The 21,470-nt window shown below is 29.5% G+C and overlaps 1 protein-coding gene across 2 annotated transcripts in view; it reads left to right on the forward strand.

Moving 5' to 3' along the window:
- Nucleotides 1–21,470, forward strand: part of Mctp (multiple C2 domain and transmembrane region protein) — an 880,976-nt gene that overhangs the window by 415,600 nt on the left and 443,906 nt on the right. The window contains exon 1 of one of the 2 annotated variants that reach the window (XM_075359496.1): nt 13,090–13,558. The exons of the other annotated variant lie outside the window; for it this stretch is intronic. Within the exon in view, the coding sequence (XP_075215611.1) occupies nt 13,163–13,558 (396 nt within the window). The 5' untranslated portion in view covers nt 13,090–13,162. Of the gene's footprint in view, nt 1–13,089; nt 13,559–21,470 lie in introns of those variants that run through there. 2 annotated transcript variants of the gene reach the window in all.

Genomic DNA, 21,470 nt, shown 5'->3' on the forward strand with positions numbered 1-21,470 from the left:
ACCTATAAAATATGGACAGGTACTTGCTGGCGTACAGCGATCAAGGCGCGGCAGTAAATTTCTGCCCTTATTTAATTAAATCGACGAGTTAAATTTTTAATTTATATACCCTCAAATATATGACCCGCATATAACAAATATATGACCCTCATATATTTTATAATATGACGGGGTGCGCCTACCCATTTAAAAAATATATGACATGTGAACGGCTGTACACACAAGGAACTGGTGTAATAGACTGTGCTTATACCGTTCACGCAATTAGGTTACCTCTAGAGGGTACTACAAACTAGATCGCTTAAACTATTTCTAGAAACAGCAGCCCTTAGAGGTACGGACATTTGATCTTGTGCTTTAGGGCTACTGAATAGGGTGATGGCGGGAGAAATTTCAGTAAATCCAATATATTACAACAAAAAAATCCTAATTTGCTTTGTTTTTTTGCTAGAAAAACTAAGGAGTGAAGTGGATTCATATTGCATTTTTAGTGAGCTAAATATACTGTTGCATATCAGTATTGTTAAACTCACCAGTCATCAATGATATTCACATGCCATACGTAACATTTTCATTCTTTTTAGCATTGGGATTGGCTGTATAATGAGCATAGTTACTCTCAGGGAAAGCTGTTGTGTGTTTCTAATAACTTAGGAATTTACATGCGTTACAGTCATAATAAATATGAGGATAGATAATAGAAAAAACAACAATTTATGCAATAGTTTTTTTCATAAATAAATGAAAATAGAAGAAATGGGACTGGAGAAATCATGTGATTTTTGTTTTTCTTTTCTTCATTATAAATGTAGTATGGGTTTTTTTTATTTATATTTATAGAACTTTTCTTTTCATATGATAAAATTGATATTCTCAAAAGTGATCAATCTTTAATAATAAATCTTTTCAGTCTTCTATACCAAATCAACCCTTATAATAAATGAAATCTTCAGTATTGTTTAGACGAGGTGTTGACAAGGTATGACAACCATTAAATAACTTGTCAACTACTAAACGTAGAAAAATGAAATTTAGCACACGCTACTATTTCGAAAGGATCTATTTTTTCAGCATGAATCCACAATATCTCAGCCTCTAAGAGGAAGGGTAACTAAAAAATTTTAAATGAAAAGAATAGAAATATGAGTTATTACTTTAAAGGCTATTGAAAAAAAGAAATTTTGAGAGTTATTTTTTTCATAGTTAGTTTCAGAAGTTGACTGTAGTTAACAGCAAGGTGGTATCGCATCAAAAAATTTCAGTGGACCAGTTATTTAAGAAGTACTAGAGACCATTTTGAAATTAGATGTGAAAAATATTAAATGGTTGTCAATTTGATTAGAGTTGTCCTATTCGAAAGGTTGCTGTTATTTATTTTTCAACACCTTTTAAAATTGTATCACAACTCTATCCTTTCTATTAAACATTTTTGCATTTCTCTCCCAAGGGAGCGTTCTGGATACTTATCCAGGATGCTTGGGATGTGTGACTTCATGCAAAAAAAAAAGCTGACAAAAAAATTGTTATACTTTCCTGGCATTGGTAATTTATTTTACTTTGTAAAAGAAATTTAAAAAACCTATAGTTGTAAATTTTGTTCGGTTTCCCCACCCAAAATATTACCTCAAAGTATATTTTTGTGCTACTTATATTACTACTATGCTTAGGAAGACGTAAAAAAATTCGGTTAAAAACTATATAATAAATAAAAAAGTTGATGTGGAAACTACATGATTTCCTTGTACGCCTATTAAATTACGTACACACGTTCTTTTTTTAAATGTAAAGTACATAAAATTTTATTTCACTAATAACTTCAAATTTTTTTTGTTGTTATTGAATTACTATTTATTATAAAAGTTTTTTTAATAGATATTTAAATTTTTTATTAATAATTTTTAGTAAAGCAACATATTTAAATTTAAAAAAAAAGTTAAAAAATAAAGGAAATGAAGTCTGATTCGAACCGATGTTCTTTTCCGTTATAAGATCCAAATATTTCATTAATTAAAATTTTATTTGGCTATAACTCTGAGACCGATGAAATAAGTCCCAATTATGATATTCGTTGAAACCTCTCAATGAGGACTTATTACTGCATTAAGAAAAAGTCCAAAATCCAAATTGTTTTTGGATTTTGAGCTTTTTTTGGACAAGTTGCTTGCAATCAAAATGGAAGATGCACAACTAGATGTTACAATAGTTCTAAATCCAAAATTCATCATTCTACGGCTAATCGTTTTTAGGTTATGCGACATACATACATACGTTCGTACAGACGTCACCCCGAAACTAGTCAAAATGGATTCAAGGATAGTCAAATGGATATTTTCGTTGAAAGCTTCAAACCGATATTTTTCGCGATTACAATACTTGGTACAAGGAAGTAAAAAGAGGTTTTTTCAATAGTTAGAGAAGGGGAGAGAATAAGAGGGCAAAGTGTTTTTAAAATGGTAAGAAAATCACGTACCCGTGTACTCAGCTTAATAAAAATTGTAAACTTTTGGAAAAATTACCCTAGAGAAACTATCTATCCCACCACATGGGATATTGATCCCAAAGTTTTACCAACACATTGCCCCGTACACACGAGTCTGTGAGTCAGATTTCATCAAAATCGGTATATCTAGTCAAAAGTTATTAAAGCTTCAAACACGCCAACACACGTACGTACGTATGAACATTATCCCTCCTCCACTTTTTTGGTTTTTGGATTCCCTGGGGTATGAAACGTCGAGAAATCCAAAAAACCCATACCCTATTTTCTGACTGATTACCATACTTTCCTTCTTGTAGCACATTTCTAGAGCTATGATTCTAAAAAGTAAAAATAGAATGTTTTGAGTTAAGATTATTTGCTGAATTTTATTTTTCATACACATGAATGAATATATATATGTATGAAAATCGTGAATAAAACCTGAACGATTCTGAATGATCTTGATTTATCCTTACTCTATTATAATTATACTACTACGATAAAAAATTAATTTATCTTATGGCTAAACGGTTGGTTGAACTTCTTTTAGATTTAATAAAATAATTTTAAAATATTATCTTTAAATCCTTGAATTATGAAAATTTCATAATTTTTTCCAGTGTGATTGTTACAATTATTCTAGAAAATTAAAAATATATCAGAAGAAACCACAACCTTTTGTAAATCGAATAAAACAGTATTTAAAAAAAAAAGTTAAGCTCATTGATACATTTATATTGCATTTTTCAGTTTACAATTCGCATCTGTTTGGGTAAAACATAATCTAACCATGAAATTTGACCTTTTTTTACTATTTCAGAAAGTTAGGTTGTAGAGGGAAGTGGAATAAGCAATGATGTAACACAAAAAATACAAAAAAAAAAATTACAAAAATATATTTGATTACATATAAAAAATTATTTTTTAAAAAAGTTTTTATTTAACTAATATTAATATTAACATTAATAAAAAAAATATACAAATTAGAAAACCCTCTAAAAAGTAAATAATAAGAATTAAATCGAATTGATAATTTTAAACAAAAAAAATATAATATATTAACAAATATAAAAATGCACTGAAAAGTAAAAAATAAATTATATAAATATCTGATAAATAAATGTAATAATTATTAAATTTTAAAATCCTCGTGTCGTTATTGAAAATGAAAATGAAGATTAATTGTCGTAAAAATAAATGTTGTGTTGTTTTAAATAAATTATAAAAACTGCGCCACGCTTTTATTTAACAAAATATTTTCATTACTTTTAATTTTGAAATTTAATAATTATTACATTTATTTATTAGATATTTATATAATTTATTTTTTACTTTTACTTTTCAGTGCATTTTTATATTTGTTAATATATTATATTTTTTTGTTTAAAATTTTCAATTTGATTTAATTCTTATTTTTTACATTTTAGAGGTTTTTTTTTTAATTTGTTTCCTTTTTTATTAATGTTAATATTAATATTAGTTAAATGAAAGCTTTATTAAAAAATAATTTTTTATACGTAATCAAATATATTTTTGTAATTTTTTTGTATTTTTTTAAGACTAAAAAAGAAAATAATATTTATTTTTACATATCGAAGTTACATACGTATAAATTTCAATATATTTCATACGATAGATCATGAGAAATTAAAATTTTCAACTAAATGCATGAATTTAGCGTAGGGGTAGCGCGTGGGGGCGTGGGTGTGGGTTATATCAAATTCCGACACCGTAGTGCTGTATTGTCATCGAAGTTACATAAGTGTACCAAATTTCATTGATTTTCATACGATAGATCAAAAGATATAGCAGTTGCAAGATTTGATTATGACTAAAGGAAGTTAAATAAAAACTTATAAAAACAATTCTAAAACTGTTGTTGTATTAGAAATATCACACAGCAAATATTGTACTATAGACCATGTGATCTTATTTATTTTATCGAGAATTTAGTCTATGATAATAATTATAAATTAGGAAATTACAATCGATGATGCAACTTTTAAAATACTAAGAAAACTGTATATTTACTTTCTATCGGATGTTTTTTGTAGAAAAACAAGTTTTAACGTCAAATGACCTCCTTGAAAAGGATCTCCTTGAAAAGAGTAGATTGATACATGTTCTACTTTTACAATTGTAAAAACTTTAATTTTCAGATTTATGCAAGTAAATAACCACACACGTTGTCTTTTTTTCGATATCAATTAAATAACCAAATTTAAATTAAACTAATCTAGTATATAAATAATGTTAAAATTTCAAATCTTCCTGTATTATTGTAAATAACGATGTCAAATCTAATACAATTGCAATACAAATCTACCCATAATACTTCAAGATTTGTTCCATTCGTAATTTAAATCAAAACATAACCTACCAGTTGTCATTATCATAACTTTTAAATTTTAACATACCGGGTGATATTTAAGTATGGAAACAGCTTTATACTGCATATCTGAGAAATATTTGGAGCCAGAAAGAAATGGGGTTCTACATAATCAAAAAAAAATCTGCATTATGGTGGGTTTTTTATTTTTGTCCGCCATATTGAATCAGACTTGGGTTTTTAAATAATTTAACATATGATTCCGATTTAAGATTTAAAAAAAAAAACAAAAAAAAACAATGGTTAACCCCGTTTTTTTCTGTTAATGCCTTCGTTATCGAGTTATAAACGTTGCAATTAAGGAAAAATCGTGTTAACAATAAAACGAGGTAAAACGCACTGCATGAACAATATTATTGCATTTTACATTCTTAATGCATACAATAGCAAACTTTAAACAGTGCTATAATATTGATAATAATAAACAATAACTAATAATTAACAATATAACAAATTAATCGGTTATATAAATTAATATTATTTACTAAATAAAAATTAATTTCCACTGTTAATATCAGCTGATATTTGTTAATTATAGAAAATGAAACAAATCAGTTAGAAATACTTATTTAAAAATGTATTACAAAGATAGTTAAGGAAATCAGCTGTTAATTTTTTTTTTTAACCTCCGGGGCCGCAGTTAAGCATTACTGTACAGAGGATGAGATGAATGATTTGTAGCGTGTGTGAAAAATGCCATGCCTGACCGGGATTTGAACCCGGGACCTCCGGGTGAAAGGCCGAACAGCTTTTGTTGTAAACCTGTTAATTTACAACAATGCAGTTTGTATTACGTTGAAACGATGCAACTTATTAACTCCACATTTTACCTTTTTAATTCAACATATTTGTCGTGGTAAAATTTGATAGTGCTAATAAAATTTCGGTTTCATTTAAAAGAAGGCATTGTTTGCAGAATTAATAAAACCAAATAAATAATTGAGAAAACTATAAAAATGTATTAACATTTCTTCATACGTTTTGCTGTATTATGCTCACAATCCCCTTACATTTTAGTTTACATGTTTCTTATTTTAAAATATTATAAGTCTTTTATAAAATAAAATAATAAATAAATACTGGACGAAAAAAGTTATTATTTTTTTATGTTTATTTTATTTATTTTTTACTTTTAAGACCAGAATGGATCACTTTAGTTCTTTTTTTTTTTTTTTGGCAAGTTCTTTCTTTTCTTGCTGATTTGTTGTTTTTCAGCTTTTCTTTTTTGCCAGTAATTTCTAAGGGTTTCAGATCTTGCCCTTTCTTGTTCAGAGTACACCCGGCTTATTGTTTTCTTGGGTTTTGATAGGAATCTTGTTTCTTTATGTTTTAATTTCTCATAGTTTCCGGTTTTTGTTTTTAGGTTTTCACGAGTTATGTCTAATTCCTCCACGTCTTTCTGTACTTCGTATAACCAGTTCGGTCTGCTTTTCTTGTTCCAGAAAAGTTCGATTATCCGTCTGATAAGTCTGGTCTCTTCCGTTCTGAAAATATGTCCTAGAAAGGAAATTCTCTTCTTCCTAAATTTATTAGTTATCGGGATGATCGTTTTGTAAATCTCTTCGTTTGGAATAATTCTCCAAATCTTGTCTTTTTTAATATTCTTCCCGATGCATCGTCGTAGAATCTGTCTTTCAATCTTTTCCAGTTTGTCGGTAAACCTTGTCTGGTACGGTCCAAATATGGTTTCGCATCGGTAAAGTATTTCTGGTCGGATAACTGAGTTATAATGTCTTATTTTTGTGTTTATGGACATGCATTTTTTGTTGTAGATGTTTTGTGTTTTTATTGTGGTTTGATAAGTTTATTTATTCTTCCATTCCAGTTTGAATTTTCTTGGAGGTTGTGTGTGATGTTTTCCCCCAAATATTTAAAGTTTTCTACTAGTTCTATGTCATTATTGTTTATTTTTACTTTGCTTATGCATAGTGGGTCTCTCACCATAATTTTGGTTTTTTCCTGCAATCTCTTTCAGTGTTGACAGTTGGTATCTGGCCTCTTCTATATTTCGGGATAGTTTATAAGTTTATTTTATAATAAAGTTTTCGTAATTAAACTGAAAAAAATCCCTTTCGGTACGCAGGAAGGCGGAGGTAGATTTCACCGGTGCTAAGTAGGGGATAAAAATGTCACCTTAAAGTTAAGAAAAACTTCAAATTTATTCTATACGACAATGGTTGCATGTGAAAAAAAGTTTCACATGTTTAGCATATGACAAGCTCCATCTAATTACAATTCCAACATTTTGATCATCCCTTGCCGTAAGAGTTGGTCATATCAAAAATTGTTTCAGACAAACGTTTTATGTAATGTTTAGAGGACTAACGATCACTTTAAACCGATTCGATACTGTGCCTATTAAAGGAGGTATGATTATTTTTGTCTTCGAAACCCCATTTTTACCACCCCCTGAGCCAATGGTTGGTGATATCAAAAACTTTACTGATATAGGTTTTAGGCCCTTATCCAAAGAATAGTAAAAATTTTAAACGAATTCGATATTTTACTTAATAAGAAAGTTGTAGCGATATTGTTTTTCGAAAAAGCCCCCTATTTAACCCCCATGGTCCGATTTTTCCCATTAACGAACTCTACCGAAATTTTCGGTATATTTTATGTATCAATTTGAAAGTGATTGGCGCAAAATTACGGAAGTTATCGTGTCCACAAGAAAGTGAAATATATATATATATATACAAACCTTTGAACTGACGGTGTTTTTGAGGTCTGGGCATGTGAAACGCGAAGATATGTCGAAATTTTCCGGAAGTCGAATCAAGATACCCATTTCAATATAATAGCTTTCTTATGAAATATACCTAAAAAGGGTATCCATTTTTTTATTAAGAAACCAGTCATCACAAAAACTTAAAGTGCATCTTTTTTTTTTAAATATTTGGCTGTTTATTTATATACCGAGTTTTAAAATTTATATTATTAAAATTCAGCGGATAACTTCTTTCTATTGATTAAATATATACCTTGCAAACATTGCAAGGTAACCAGGTAGGAAACTCCCAAAACCGTTACCAATTACTCAATGATTCTTTCGACTTTGTTAAAGATAAACCACGAAAATCTATCATTTTTTAAGTTTAATTAATTTTAAATCTAAATCGTAAATTGAAATCACGTCTTCAAAATTTAAATGCATATAAAGAAGGGTCTAAGAGAATGGAGGAAAGCTTGCTAAGATAATGGCCTAAAGCATGTCAAATAAGATATTCGAGCTAGAATCTGAACATTGATTGTTTGGTCTTTGTAGCTGATCTCGCCTTCTTGGCAGAAGATATAGAAATCGCAGAACAACGACTAAAGTTTTACACAGAATCGTCAAAAAGGCAGGATTAAAAATTTCCTTTGAAAAAACAAGATTATATGATAAATATTAAGAAGGAATAAAAATTGTTACGGATTGAGATCGGCAGAATTTAAGTAGTATTTGGATGAAGTTATCCAACTAAATGGAGTGGACAAGAAAGCAAACACCGTTAAAATCAATAAGATTCTAAAATCCTCTATCCTAACGAAGGGCGTGTACAATAAGAAACGGATATGAAGGATAGGAAGATTACGCACTACACAACGGTAATCCGACCAGGAGTTATATACGCGGCAGAATCAGTAGCTTTGAATCAAGGGGAAATTGATAAACTAACCTACTGAAAGATGATAGTATGGAAAATCCTTGGGCCTAGAAAAACTAACGAAGGTTGGAAATTAATGAAGAATGAAGAACTTTATCGGGAGTTAGATGCGATCACGGAAGCAACACGTAACAAAGATGGCATTCTACGGACATCTGACAACAGTTGATTTAAACAAACTTAGAAAGGAAATTTTCGACAAGTGTAAATGTCGAAAAGTGACAAAGACGAACGCTAAGTAAAAACAAGGACCTAAAGGTAGCAAACATAAACGTGACGATTTTAAAACAAAGAAGAGCGCGTTGGAAAAAATCGTAGAATTCAAACGGATACAAAAGGAGAAGATAGAATGCGCTAACCTAAAGCGATCGGAAGAAAGAAGGAAGCGCGCATATAGTGTTGGGAAACGTAAAACACGAGCCAAAAATTAAGAATTCTATGTGGTCCTACAGTGACCGGTGTCAAAAAAAAATTCTTTTTTCGCAGAATTCCTTCTAAACTATATCAATTTTAGCAAAAATGTTATTATCATTATTATGGCCAAAATATTACAATATTTGAATGCAAAGGAGCAGGTTTTCAATTGAATCTAAAATTATTTATTTTTACATCCTTGTACAAAGTAAAGGAAGTATTGTAATCGCGAAAAATTTCGGTTTACAGATTTCAACGGAAATATCAATTTTGATCATCCCTGAATCCATTTGACTAGTTTCGGCGTGTAAGTATGTATCTCCCATAACTCAAAATCGATTAGCCGTAGGATGTTGAAATATTGGATTTACGACTGTAGTAACATTTAAAAATGTGTATATGTAATTTAATAGGTGTACAAAGAAGTCATGTGATGTCCACATCAGTTTTTTTTATATTAATTTCCACAACAATAACTTATTTTAATTTTTATTATATAAAAAATAAACTAATGTAAATTTTTTTCTTTTATTTACAGATTCACGTAAAAATATTAAAATTCTTAGCCTGATGTAAAAAAATTAAATTTTAATTTTAATCCCAAAGATTTGCTTTAACAGATTCAGCGAATGAGCGAAAGGAGAGGAATTTAGCTGTAAATTTTTGGCTGGAATTCCAACAAACCCGCTACTTATAATAGTATTTATTATTATCATCACGTTGTTGGCATGAATAGTTGCCAAAAAAAATAGAAAAAAAAAAACATTGACAGCCACAACACTGGACGTATTATTTATAACCTTCGTATACCTTCTATAACACCTGTAGCAATCTCTACCTATTAACATAAATATTTATTGATAATATTTACCTCACGTAACAAAATTTTCTTCAGAATATTAGGACACATTAAAAAAAATAATTATATCGTTAAGAAAAAATACAATTAAATTAAGAATAAAACGCTTTTATATCTCGGTATATGAAGATTAAAAAAATTTAAGAAATGAATAAAAAAAGTTTTTTTTATTTTTATTCAAAGGTTATATTACTGCGCGAAAGGTTGTAATTAATGTCAATTGAACAGTTATTCCTGTTTTGTTGACTTTAGATTTGTAATTAATTACACATCTTCGTTAATTGAACCTTGACGACAAAATTACTATGGTTATAATTTTTTTTTACATCATGTTTTGTTGGAGACATTATTGATTCACAGTGGGGCTTGTTTCCGATTACACTTCAAATATTAATCTTGTTCATTATAAAATTCAGTTTACCTACTAGACTAACCGACCGGGTTATTGTAGTACTTAAACTTGTCATCGCAAAGCTAGCTGATTTTCAAAGTCTAGAGTTCTAAGGTTCAAGTCCTTGTAAAGGTAAAGGCTTCAAATGGATTTGAATACTAGACTGGGCCGTTCTTTGTTGGTTGGATTTCAATTAACTACACGTCTCAAGAATGATCGATCTGAGTCTGTTCAGGACTACATGTTTACAGGTATATTTACACCTGTAGGCCTGGCAAGCCGTTAATAGTAATTGTGTTTGTCTATATGCACACACCCAGTTCTGCCAGTAAGCTGGAAAAACTGGGTGAAATAAATATAATAAAACTCATCACGTCTGATTATGTTCCATTTTTATAGTTATTATTATTTTTTTTTCTTTTTACGAAATAAAGACAGTATTGTGATCGCGAAAAATTGTGGGTATCCATTTTTCAACGGAAATATCGATCCCTGAATCCATTTTTTCTAGTTTCGACATGACTGTACGTACGTATGTATCTTGCATAACTTAAAACGATTACCTATAGGATGTTGAAATATTAGATTTAGGACTGTTGTAATATCCACTTATGTACTTTCCTTTTGATTGCAATCGACTGGACCAAAAGTATCCAAAAAAGCTCATAAAATTGGATTTTGGACTTTTTCTTGCTGCAGTAATAAGCCCTCATTGAGAGCTTTTCAACAATTTATCATAAGTGGTAATTATTTTCATTGGTTCCAGAGTTATAGTCAAATAAAGTTTTAATAAATGAAACATTTGGATCCTAGGAGAAGGCACATTAGTTTGAATCAGACTTCATCACCTTTTCTTTTTTTAACTTTTTTTTAATTTAAATATACTTCTTTTTCTTTTTTTTCCTGTTTAGCCTCCGGTAACTACCGTTTAGATAATATACTTCAGAGGATGAATGAGGATGATATGTATGAGTGTAAATGAAGTGTAGTCTTGTACATTCTCAGTTCGACCATTGCTGAGATGTGTAGTTAATTATTGAAACCCAACCACCAAAGAACACCGGTATCCACGATCTAGTATTCAAATCCGTGTAAAAATAACTGGCTTTACTAGGATTTGAACGCTGGAACTCTCGACTTCCAAATCAGCTGATCTGGGAAGACGCGTTCACCACTAGACCAACCCGATGGGTTAATTTAAATATAGTGATTTATTAATAATTTTTAACCTGTCATTGTAAACTAATTTTTACGATGAATACTAATTCAATAATAACAATATACACACACACACACACACACACACACATATATATATATATATATATATATGTGAAAACATATCAGAAGATTTTAATGAAATAAAATTTTACGTATTTTTCGTTAAAAAAAAAAAAAAATGTTGAATGTAATTTAATAGGCTTACAAGGAAGTCATGTGTTGTCCACATCAAATTTTTGTTTTAGTTCATATTAATACAAACTAGACTCGGTGTGAGAAACTATAGAGTAATTGTATTTAGATTTGGTTATACTTTAAGACTCATTTATCTACTTATTATTATTATTACCTTTGACACTGGAGCTTATATATAGCTCTAGGTATTCCAGAGAATGGAACTTTGAATATTTATTTTTTAAATTATTATTGCCGGCGTCCGTGGTGCGAGTGGTAGCGTCTTGGCCTTTCATCCGGAGGTCCCGGGTTCGAATCTCGGTCAGGCATGGCATTTTCACAAACTTCTTTCTATAGAAGAAAAATCATTCATCTCATCCTCTGAAGCAATACCTAACGGTGGTCCTGGAGGTTAAACAAAAAAAAACATATTTTTGGAATAAATTTTAATTTTAATTTATTTATTCAAACAACAAAAACAGTCAGCATGAATTCGCTTATAATGCTATAATGAGTAAGAATGAACTTTGAATTTTTCTATAGTTTCATACAAGAAGAAAGTTTACTTAGATTTTTATCTCAAAATTTTGTTAAAGAACATCGTTATCATTGGCCAATGATTTTTATTATATGACATTTTGGTACTTATCGGTTTATGGGGACCCCTACTGAAATCCAAATTTGTTTTTGCGTTTGGTTAGGTTATATTGATATACGTGTGAGATTCGTCATTACACGGAATCAACATAATCTAATCAAATATAACCTACGCTCGCTTCGCCCGCTAACCTCGTCTAATTAACGTTAAAAATAAAAATTATATACAGTAAGTAATACGTATATAAGTTTTACCGTGTCGAGTTGCGTTCAAAGGTTATATCTGATTATTCTCTTATACTTCTAAATTCATATAATAAATAATAAACTAATAGAAAAATGATACAAATTTACTAGAACAAGTAAAACGCAAAAAACTATTAGATTTTTGTAGAGGGCCGTTGGTATATTGGTAGACCAGTATTTTAATATATTTTTTTTATAGTACATATTCCGGTTGCCCACTCTTTATTATAAAAAAACAACAACTATCCATTAAAAATTGAGTAGGTAGTAGCTTGTTGTTTTGCTGGAATGTCTTTAATGTGTATAATATATCTGCAGAAAGAAATTTACCACCCACATTATAAGTATACTTATTTGTATCATCCTAAGCAGTATTTATAGATTTAAACGATGACGCATTGTAAATGATTGCTGACGTATAAATTCATATAAACACCAGAGAATTTCTTTTAACGACTTTTGAACAAGGATTACAATAACTTGTGTGTAGGTCAAGTTCGTAAAAAAGTGAAGGTCACGGTATAACTACAGCTGACTTCATCAATTCCGACTGTCGGGTCTGTTTATGTTCCCGGTATGTTGTAGTGTCGTCGTCGATGTTTACAAGAGATAAAGGTGATATCGTGGTGATGAGGTACTGTTGCCGCTAATGATGATTATGGAGGGGACGTTTGAATTCACGCATGCGCGGGACAGGTAACGGCAGCGGAGTCGGCATTGATCGCCCGATGAGCCTGCGAGTGAAATGCACCAGCACGGTGGTGAGCCGGCCGCGGCTGGTCCTCTATCGCGCGTCCGGACGCGCCTGGCGAAGCTCGGTCGTTCTACGACGGAAGATGTCAGCGGTGAAGATGCGGCGCGAAAACATCTCTTGAAGCATATCTTACGGAGTCCGGAAACCGAATCGGATACGGAATCTTATTCTAGATTATCGGCCGACGAAGAAGATAGCGAAGATGAACCGAAAACAAAGAAAAGACCGTCGCTTTCACAACGTTCCGCTACCCTCGCTGAGTGCCTACCTCAAGCACCTTCATCTTGTCCTGAGGATATACCTTCGTCTAATCCGGAAGTACCTATGGAAAGTCTACTGGAAAAATTGGGACAAAGGATCCGGGAGAGAAGTGATAAAGTGCATAAGGTGATTATGTGATAATTATTTATTTTGCATGCGTACCACATAACCTAACTTATCGAATCGCTTATTAAAAACATTGACGATTAATTCATTTAGTACTGAACCTGTAAATATAGTTTTATATAATATTTACTTTTCAATTAGATAATAAACAAGAAAAAAAATATTTTTATTTTATTAAAAAGTTAATTGCCATTAAAACTTCAAAGAAACTTTTATTAATTTTTTTTTTGTTTTTAAATTTATCTTAAAGTTTAGGCAAGTTTCCAAAGAAAGTTGTTAATGCTTCTATTGTTGTTATATAAAATTTATTGGAAATATCTTTTTAATCTGTTATCGTTAACCTTCTACTTTTAATTAACTCAATAAAGTTTATTTTATTGAAATAATAAAATTAAATAAAACTTAATTATTAATTTGAATAAATAACCCTGATACACCGATATCTAAAATTATCTATGAGAAGTAAATGTTTATATCTTGAGTTTAGAATCGTTAGGTTAAATTTGTAATTAACTTTATGTTAGTAAATATATATATATATATATATATATATATATATATATATATATATATATATATATATATATATTATTGAGATTATTTTTATTTTTGAAATTATGATATTTTTATTTTTTCCGGAATTCGAATCCCGATTAGGGATGACATATGTTAAAAAAAATGTATTATCGTCCATCATGATTATTGGGCTTCAGTTTGTTGTTACTTTTATATGTATAAATAAAATAAATATTTAATTATACTGATTCTAATAACGATCAAAAATAAATAATTGAAAAATTTTAAATAATAAAGATTGATAATTTCTAACATTTTTAATATTGAAAATCGCATTAAATTTTTTTTTACAGCGTACACAACCTTTTATCAATTTATTTTTTTTTGAACGGATTTATTACGAATCTTTTTTTTTCAAATGTTTTTCTTAACAGGTTTAAATACATCTATGTGCCTAACAAAAAAAATTAGTATCATACACTTTTCAAATTAAGACGAAAATAAATTTAAATTAGTTTTTTTTTTTTCTTTTAACGATATGTTTTTTTAATGAAGATATTCTATTATTTATTGTTAAAATAAAACCAAGTTAACTTGACCTTGGACCTCCCCACTACAAATAACCCTGCCGGGGATGCATCTGGGGTAAATCAAGAAATATAACAGGGCTCAGTTATCGGAATTTTTTTTCATCCTATGCTAATTTTTTAATAAAATGTAACCGTTAATAATTTTTATGAAACTGTTTTTATAATATCATTTCGTTATTTCTACTATATGAACTTTTTTAGAATATAATTTTTAAGAAATTATAACAGTAATAAAGTTTAATGAAAGTTGAAATTTATTATATTTACATTATTTTATTAGTAATAAATATAATATAATTTTTATAATATAACTTATTTATAAACTTTTTTTAAAAGTGATTTTATTTAGAAAACTTATTTAAAATCTGTCCCTCAATTATAAAGTTCAACGTCGGTTCTAATTAATTCTATAGTCTCATCCTTTATTTAACTTTTTAGTAAAATTGTTTTAATTAAAATTTTCGCCGTGAATGTAATTTAAATCCACATATCAAGTGAACTTATTCATTTAGGTCCTTTTAAAAATTAAATATGTAATTATTAAAGGTTACCTCATGAGATAGGACATAAATTATACATGCAATAATTTTATGTACAGTATTTTCTTTGCCTGTATATTATTTACGTTTTTACCCTTAGGCAGGTTTATAATATTATTAGGTTATTCCATTTTTTTAATAATTGAGGTCAACCCAATACTTTATCTTCATTGGATATTTTATCACATTTAATGTTATTTATCGTAAAGGTTTTTAAATTTTTTTTAGATTTTTTTATTGACCTATTTCAGTTTTCTTTCTGATGGTGTTTAATAATAATCATAAGGGTTTCTCCGTATCATACACTGTTATTGATAACTTTAATTTCTTATTAACTTATTGTGGTTATTGTTTATCGTAAAGTAACTGATCCATATTTATGTATACGTTTTTCTTTATATTGTCGCGTGTTCGCGACTCGATCAGGATATTGACAGATTGACAATTGAAAGTGTTTTTATAATTATAATTTATTAATTTAAGAACATAAGTAAAACAAGGCAAATCAATAATAATTATGACAATAGTAATAATAATAATATAATAAAAAACTCACAATAATAATCAGAATAATAACAATAATGGCAACAACAAACAATTATAATAATAATAATAAATGTCAATAATTATAATAAAAAGCTGTGATTACATGCAAAACAGAATTTTAAAAAATCATCAGGGTTTATTTACCGGTAGTTAAATATTGAAGAACAGAATTCAATCCCATTGACAATTAGTCATTAGTATGACCGCTAATATTAACACTTTTAATAATTAGTCTTGTATTAACAACGATAGTACAATATATAAGACAAATATAAAGGTCTTTTACTGCAAATACTTTTGCTGTTCACAAATAAAACTACCCTAACAATTTATAAATGAAATTCAGAACAATATCTCTTTCACTTATAGTTTATCAGTAACTCAGCGAGCCATTTCTTGTTTTCATGTACTGGATTTACTTGTGACGTCACCTTAATCAATTCGAACTTGTATGCGCTAGAAATTTGCTCTTTCACTGACCTTCTCAGAGGTACTCATGCTCTAAACTCCCATAATAAATCCTCGCTAAGAACTCACTTGCAAACTATCTTCAAAGAATGATTGTCAACTGGTCTTCCCCGGAGTATTTAGTTTTTGTTCATTTTTTTTTTTTACAACAAAGTAAATAAATTTTTAGCGTAACTTTTTACTACCCCGTCTAGATAGCGCTATGTCAAAACTATAGCTCTAGAATGGAAAGTATTTTAATCGGTCCAATTTGGGCATATGCGGTTTTCAGGGGATCTTGACGTTTTGTTACCTAAGGAACCCAAAAAACCGGATGGAAATTTTCCGTATGTTAATGTTGATATGTACGCGCACGCGCGCGCGCGTGTGTTTTCGGTTTTGACCTCTAAATCATTTTATATTTCCAGAACTAGTGAACCTATTTTGACCAAACTTGGTCAGATTAATTTTATAAATGGGATATTGATGCCATTAAATTTTCAATGTAAAAGGTTAACGGGATGAGGTTGTAGACCAAGGTCACCCTCACTATCTCGAGATTTCGTGTAATTAAGGTCATGTATTTCTTAGACACATTTGTTAACAATTAAAAAATAACAATGTTATTTTTTAATCATTAAATCGGTAAATTATTTAATAATAAAATCGCAATCTTAATCTAATTATGCATATAAATTTATCTTTACTAAATTGGGAGCCCCAAACTCCACCAAGCGACCGGATCCGACCAAAAGTCATGCAATTTTTAACATTTTTCTTTTTCCGTTTTTTATTTTAATCAAGACTGCCTTAAAAATAGATTTCATATAAAATAGAACTTTGACTCCCATTTTTGGGGCCAAAAGTAACAAACATGGTCGTGTGAGGTATCAGGTTATATATTTGCAAGGGCGCTTGCAAATATATAAATACGATATATATAAAACGATTTTAATATTTACCATTGTTGGAAATTGAATCTGTTTTTTAGTAATACCAGATTTGTTGTAATTTGCGGTTTTAACTCAAATCAATATTATTATCTTAGTTATAACTTGGGATTTTTTCAATACGTCATTAATATACTAATTATATTTTATTTATAAATAGCTGCGTGACGGAAAAGTCTTACAGTTGTGATGTCACGTCTCGGCCTTTCATCCGGAGGTCTCGGGTTCGAATCCCGGTCAGGCATGGAATTTTCACTTACGCTACAAATTATTCATCTCATCCTCTGAAGAAATGCCTAACGGTAGTCACGGAGGTTAAACAAAAATTATGTTGTCAACTTTTTTTTCAGTATATATTCGATATGAGATTAAAATTTTACAGTAAATCATGAAAAATTCTAATTTTTAAAAATAAATTATTTTTTCTTTGAAACATAATGATTAATTGCTTAAAGAAATAATATTTACTCGTTTGTTATTAGTATAATTTTATCTTATTTAAATTACTTGTTTCTATAAGATGTTCTTTTTTTTCGTTACGGCTAAATATGGAATATGCAATCAGTTTATTTCATTTTCTTTTTTTTCATTTCCCAGAACTGTATCCTCATCCTTTCTGATTTGACTTTTTACTTGTACGAAAATAATGAAGTATTGTGATCGCAAAAAATTTCGGTTTTCAGATTTCAATGGAAATATCCATTTTGACCATTCCTTAATCCATTTTGACTAGTTTCAGGATAATGTCTGTACGTTCGTATTTATCTCGTATAACTCATAAACAATTAAACCATAGGATGTTGAAATTTTCGATTAAGGATTGCTGTAACATATAGTTGTGCACCTCCCCTTTTGATTGCAATCGACTGAACCAAAAGTGTCCAAAAAATCCAACCTCCAAAAGATTCAGATTTGGACTTTTTCTTAACTGTAGCAATAAGTTCTCATTGAGAGCTTTTCAATGATGTAACATAAGTGGTACTTATTTTCGTTTCTTCCAAAGATATAGCCAAATGAAATTTTAATTAATGAAATATTTGGATCTTACAATGGGAAGGCACATCGGTTCGAATTCGACTTCATTTCCTTTTTTTTAACTTTTAATTTAAATATATTGATTTATTAATAATTTTTAACCTGTAATTGTAAAAATGTTTTTACAATAAATTTCAATAATAACAATTTAAAAAAAAATATGGAAAAGAATCATTAGTTATTAGTGAAATAAAATGTTATGTACTTTTAAAAATTGTGTGTATGAATTTAATAGGCGTACATAAAGTCATGTAGTGTCTACATCAGATTTTTTCGTTCAAAAAAAATCGTTCGTTCAGGTGTGAAGCACACCTGAACGAACGATTTTTTTTTTTTATTTCATTTATAGATGTAACATGTAGTTGTTCAACATACACACCTTATTCAGTTTAATATTTAAAGGTTAATTTAGATAAAATTGATAAAAAAAATAATATGATTGAATTTATAAAATATTTATTGCATTAAAAGAAATTATTTAAATCAAAACAATTTTTATATTCAATAAAAATTAGATGATAAATTTATTTGTAAATAAGTAACATAATTTCCTACAATCAATAATTCTAACGATTACACTATCTTGTTTTGTCTACCACATTATAATTGTTTATTTATGAAAAAACAAAAGAAATGAATCAGGAAATAATATTGATATTTCCTGTAAATATAATAAATAACAGTAAAAACCCCATAGAAATGGACATATCCGGTTAATTAAAAATACGCGATAATAATTGTAATAATGTTATTAAACGGGAAAGGTTTATTTCTAACCGGGAAACTTTTATGTAATAATTTTCTTTTTTTATCTCCACCGATCTCAATGGTGGAATAATATTATCACCATTGCTTTTCATTTGAAAGGTTCTATATTCTAATACCATTCAAGCGTAAGGTTTGTCAAACTCTATAAAATTAATTTCTTACTGAAAAAGAAAGCTGACAACACAGCTGTAGGACTTTCCCGTCACGCAATTTTTTTCTATGCACGGCTACACACACAACTTCATTTAAAATACTTATTCTATTTAAATATAATTTTTTATTTATTTACTCGTAGTTCAATGATTCTAAATAAAGCGCGCACAGATACTGTATTTTATTCGTGCGGGTGTGGTGGTAGTACCGCCCCTTTAAATACTTTTTTATACTTTAAATATTATTCATTTATTTAATTCTACTGCTCACTTATGATGTCCCAGAATAGCAGACGACTACAACAGCTGTATGTCATTGCTACATTAGCACTCCTTGTGGAAAGAGGGGATACTATTGACTCAGAATACCCACTCAACCGCTAGTATATTTGGATCATCTTTTGGTGTAGGGGTGCGATTTTGCAAAAGTATTTTTTGCTGATATTATTTCTTAATTGTAACAAATGTGCTTAAAAAAAAGATAGTAATTACGCGAAATCTCGAGATACTGACAGTGACCTTACTGTACAGTCTCACACCCTTGACCTTTTAAGTTCATATATAAAACGTAATATGAACAATTTTGGTCAAAATTGATCCAGTAGTTCTGGAGATATAAGGAATGCAAGACCCAACACACACACGCGAACACATAAACATTAACATATGAAAAATTTCCATCCTGTTTTTTGGGTTCCTTTAGTTGTCAAAATGTCAAGATCTGGTGAAAACCGCATATGCCCAAACTGGATTACAATACTTTCTCTTCTAGTGTTATAGCTCTGCTATTGCGCTTGACGGGAAAGCAAACTTTAGGAATGGTGTTTTTATAATTAAACTTAAAGTATAGTTACCGAAAAGAAGACATAAATAAATTAGTAAATTTATCAGTTATAATCATTTCTGGTTTTGTTCGTCCGGAGCACTAAAAAGGATAACTAAAAGGGATTAGGATCATGTTTGCATAAAAGTTTGGAACTTCTTTTGTTTTCCCAATTTTTTTTCATTTTTCATCCTGCTGTTGTTTTTCTCATACAATCCATTTTCTTTCTATTTTCCTCTTATCCGTCTTCCGTGGAAACTTAGACTTTTTGATTAATTTTCTAAATTGGTCTCTATTTAAACAGATTTCTTTGGAGATTTTTAAAGTTTTAAGATCGTTTTCAACTGCTTTATACTTCTTTCTTTTTCTGTTTAGCCTCCGAAAGCACCGTAAAGTTTTAGGATGAATGAGGTTGTAAATGAAGTGTAGTCTTGTACAGTCCCAGGTCGACCGTTCCTGAGATGTGCGGTTAATTGAAATCCAAACACCTAAGAACACCGATATCTGCGACCTTTTCTTTTCCTATTTAGCCTCCGGTAACTACCGTTTAGATAATTTTTCAGAGGATGAATGAGGATGATATGTATGAGTGGTGTAATTGAAGTGTAGTCTGGTAGTATAGTCTCAGTTCGATTATTCCTGAGATGTGTGGTTAATTGAAACCCGACCACCAAAGAACACCGGTATCCACGATCTAGTATTCAAATCCGTGTGAACGCTGTAACTCTCGACTTCCAAATCAGCTGATTAGAGAAGACGCGTTAACCACTAGACCAACCCGGTGGGTTAATATCTGCGACCTAGTATTCAAATCCGACTTCTTTAAACCGAGTAGTTTTAATAGTTCTACAGTTGTATTTATTAAATATATATTTTTTTAATCTGTTTTTGCTGATTCTGTATAAATTCTGATAAAATTGTAATCTTTTTCTCCGGTTGGTGTCTCATTTTTTCTGTATCTTTATAAATTCCTTTTTCACTTTTTAGTTTATACATTCGTCCTGGTAATCGGGTCTATATATGTTTCTTAAAATTCTTCTTTCTGTTTAATAAGGTCTTTATTCAAAAAATTTTACAAACATTCAACGCCATATAACGCCTCCAGAAGAATTATTGTTTTGTAGTATCGGAGTTTAGCATTATAGGAAAGCGATTTTTTATTATATGAATTTCATTTTAAGTTGAACGCTAACGCCATTTTCTGCGTCTACTCTTTTAGCGCTTCCCCTTTTCTAGAACGTTTGGCTTAATAACATCTCTTGAGTATATCAGTATATTCGGTACTCTTTTAATTTCATGATTTTCAAGAACTTTTAGTGCTTGTAATCTATTTTTTTATCGTTGGAGACCGTTTTGTTTTTCAAAAGAAATTTGTAAGCCTTTTTATTAGAACTTTTGCTTAATTCCTGGGCTTCAATAAAAAACAATAAATACAATAAAAATTCATGGCATCCCAGAAACGTCTTCTATCAGCAAAAATAGGAAAGTCGAATTGTTGACAGATACATTCCGAGATAAATTCTAAATGACAATGCCAATGCTGATC

The sequence above is a fragment of the Lycorma delicatula genome, chromosome 3 (genome assembly GCF_047948215.1).
Source record: "Lycorma delicatula isolate Av1 chromosome 3, ASM4794821v1, whole genome shotgun sequence".
Lineage (NCBI taxonomy): Eukaryota > Metazoa > Arthropoda > Insecta > Hemiptera > Fulgoridae > Lycorma > Lycorma delicatula.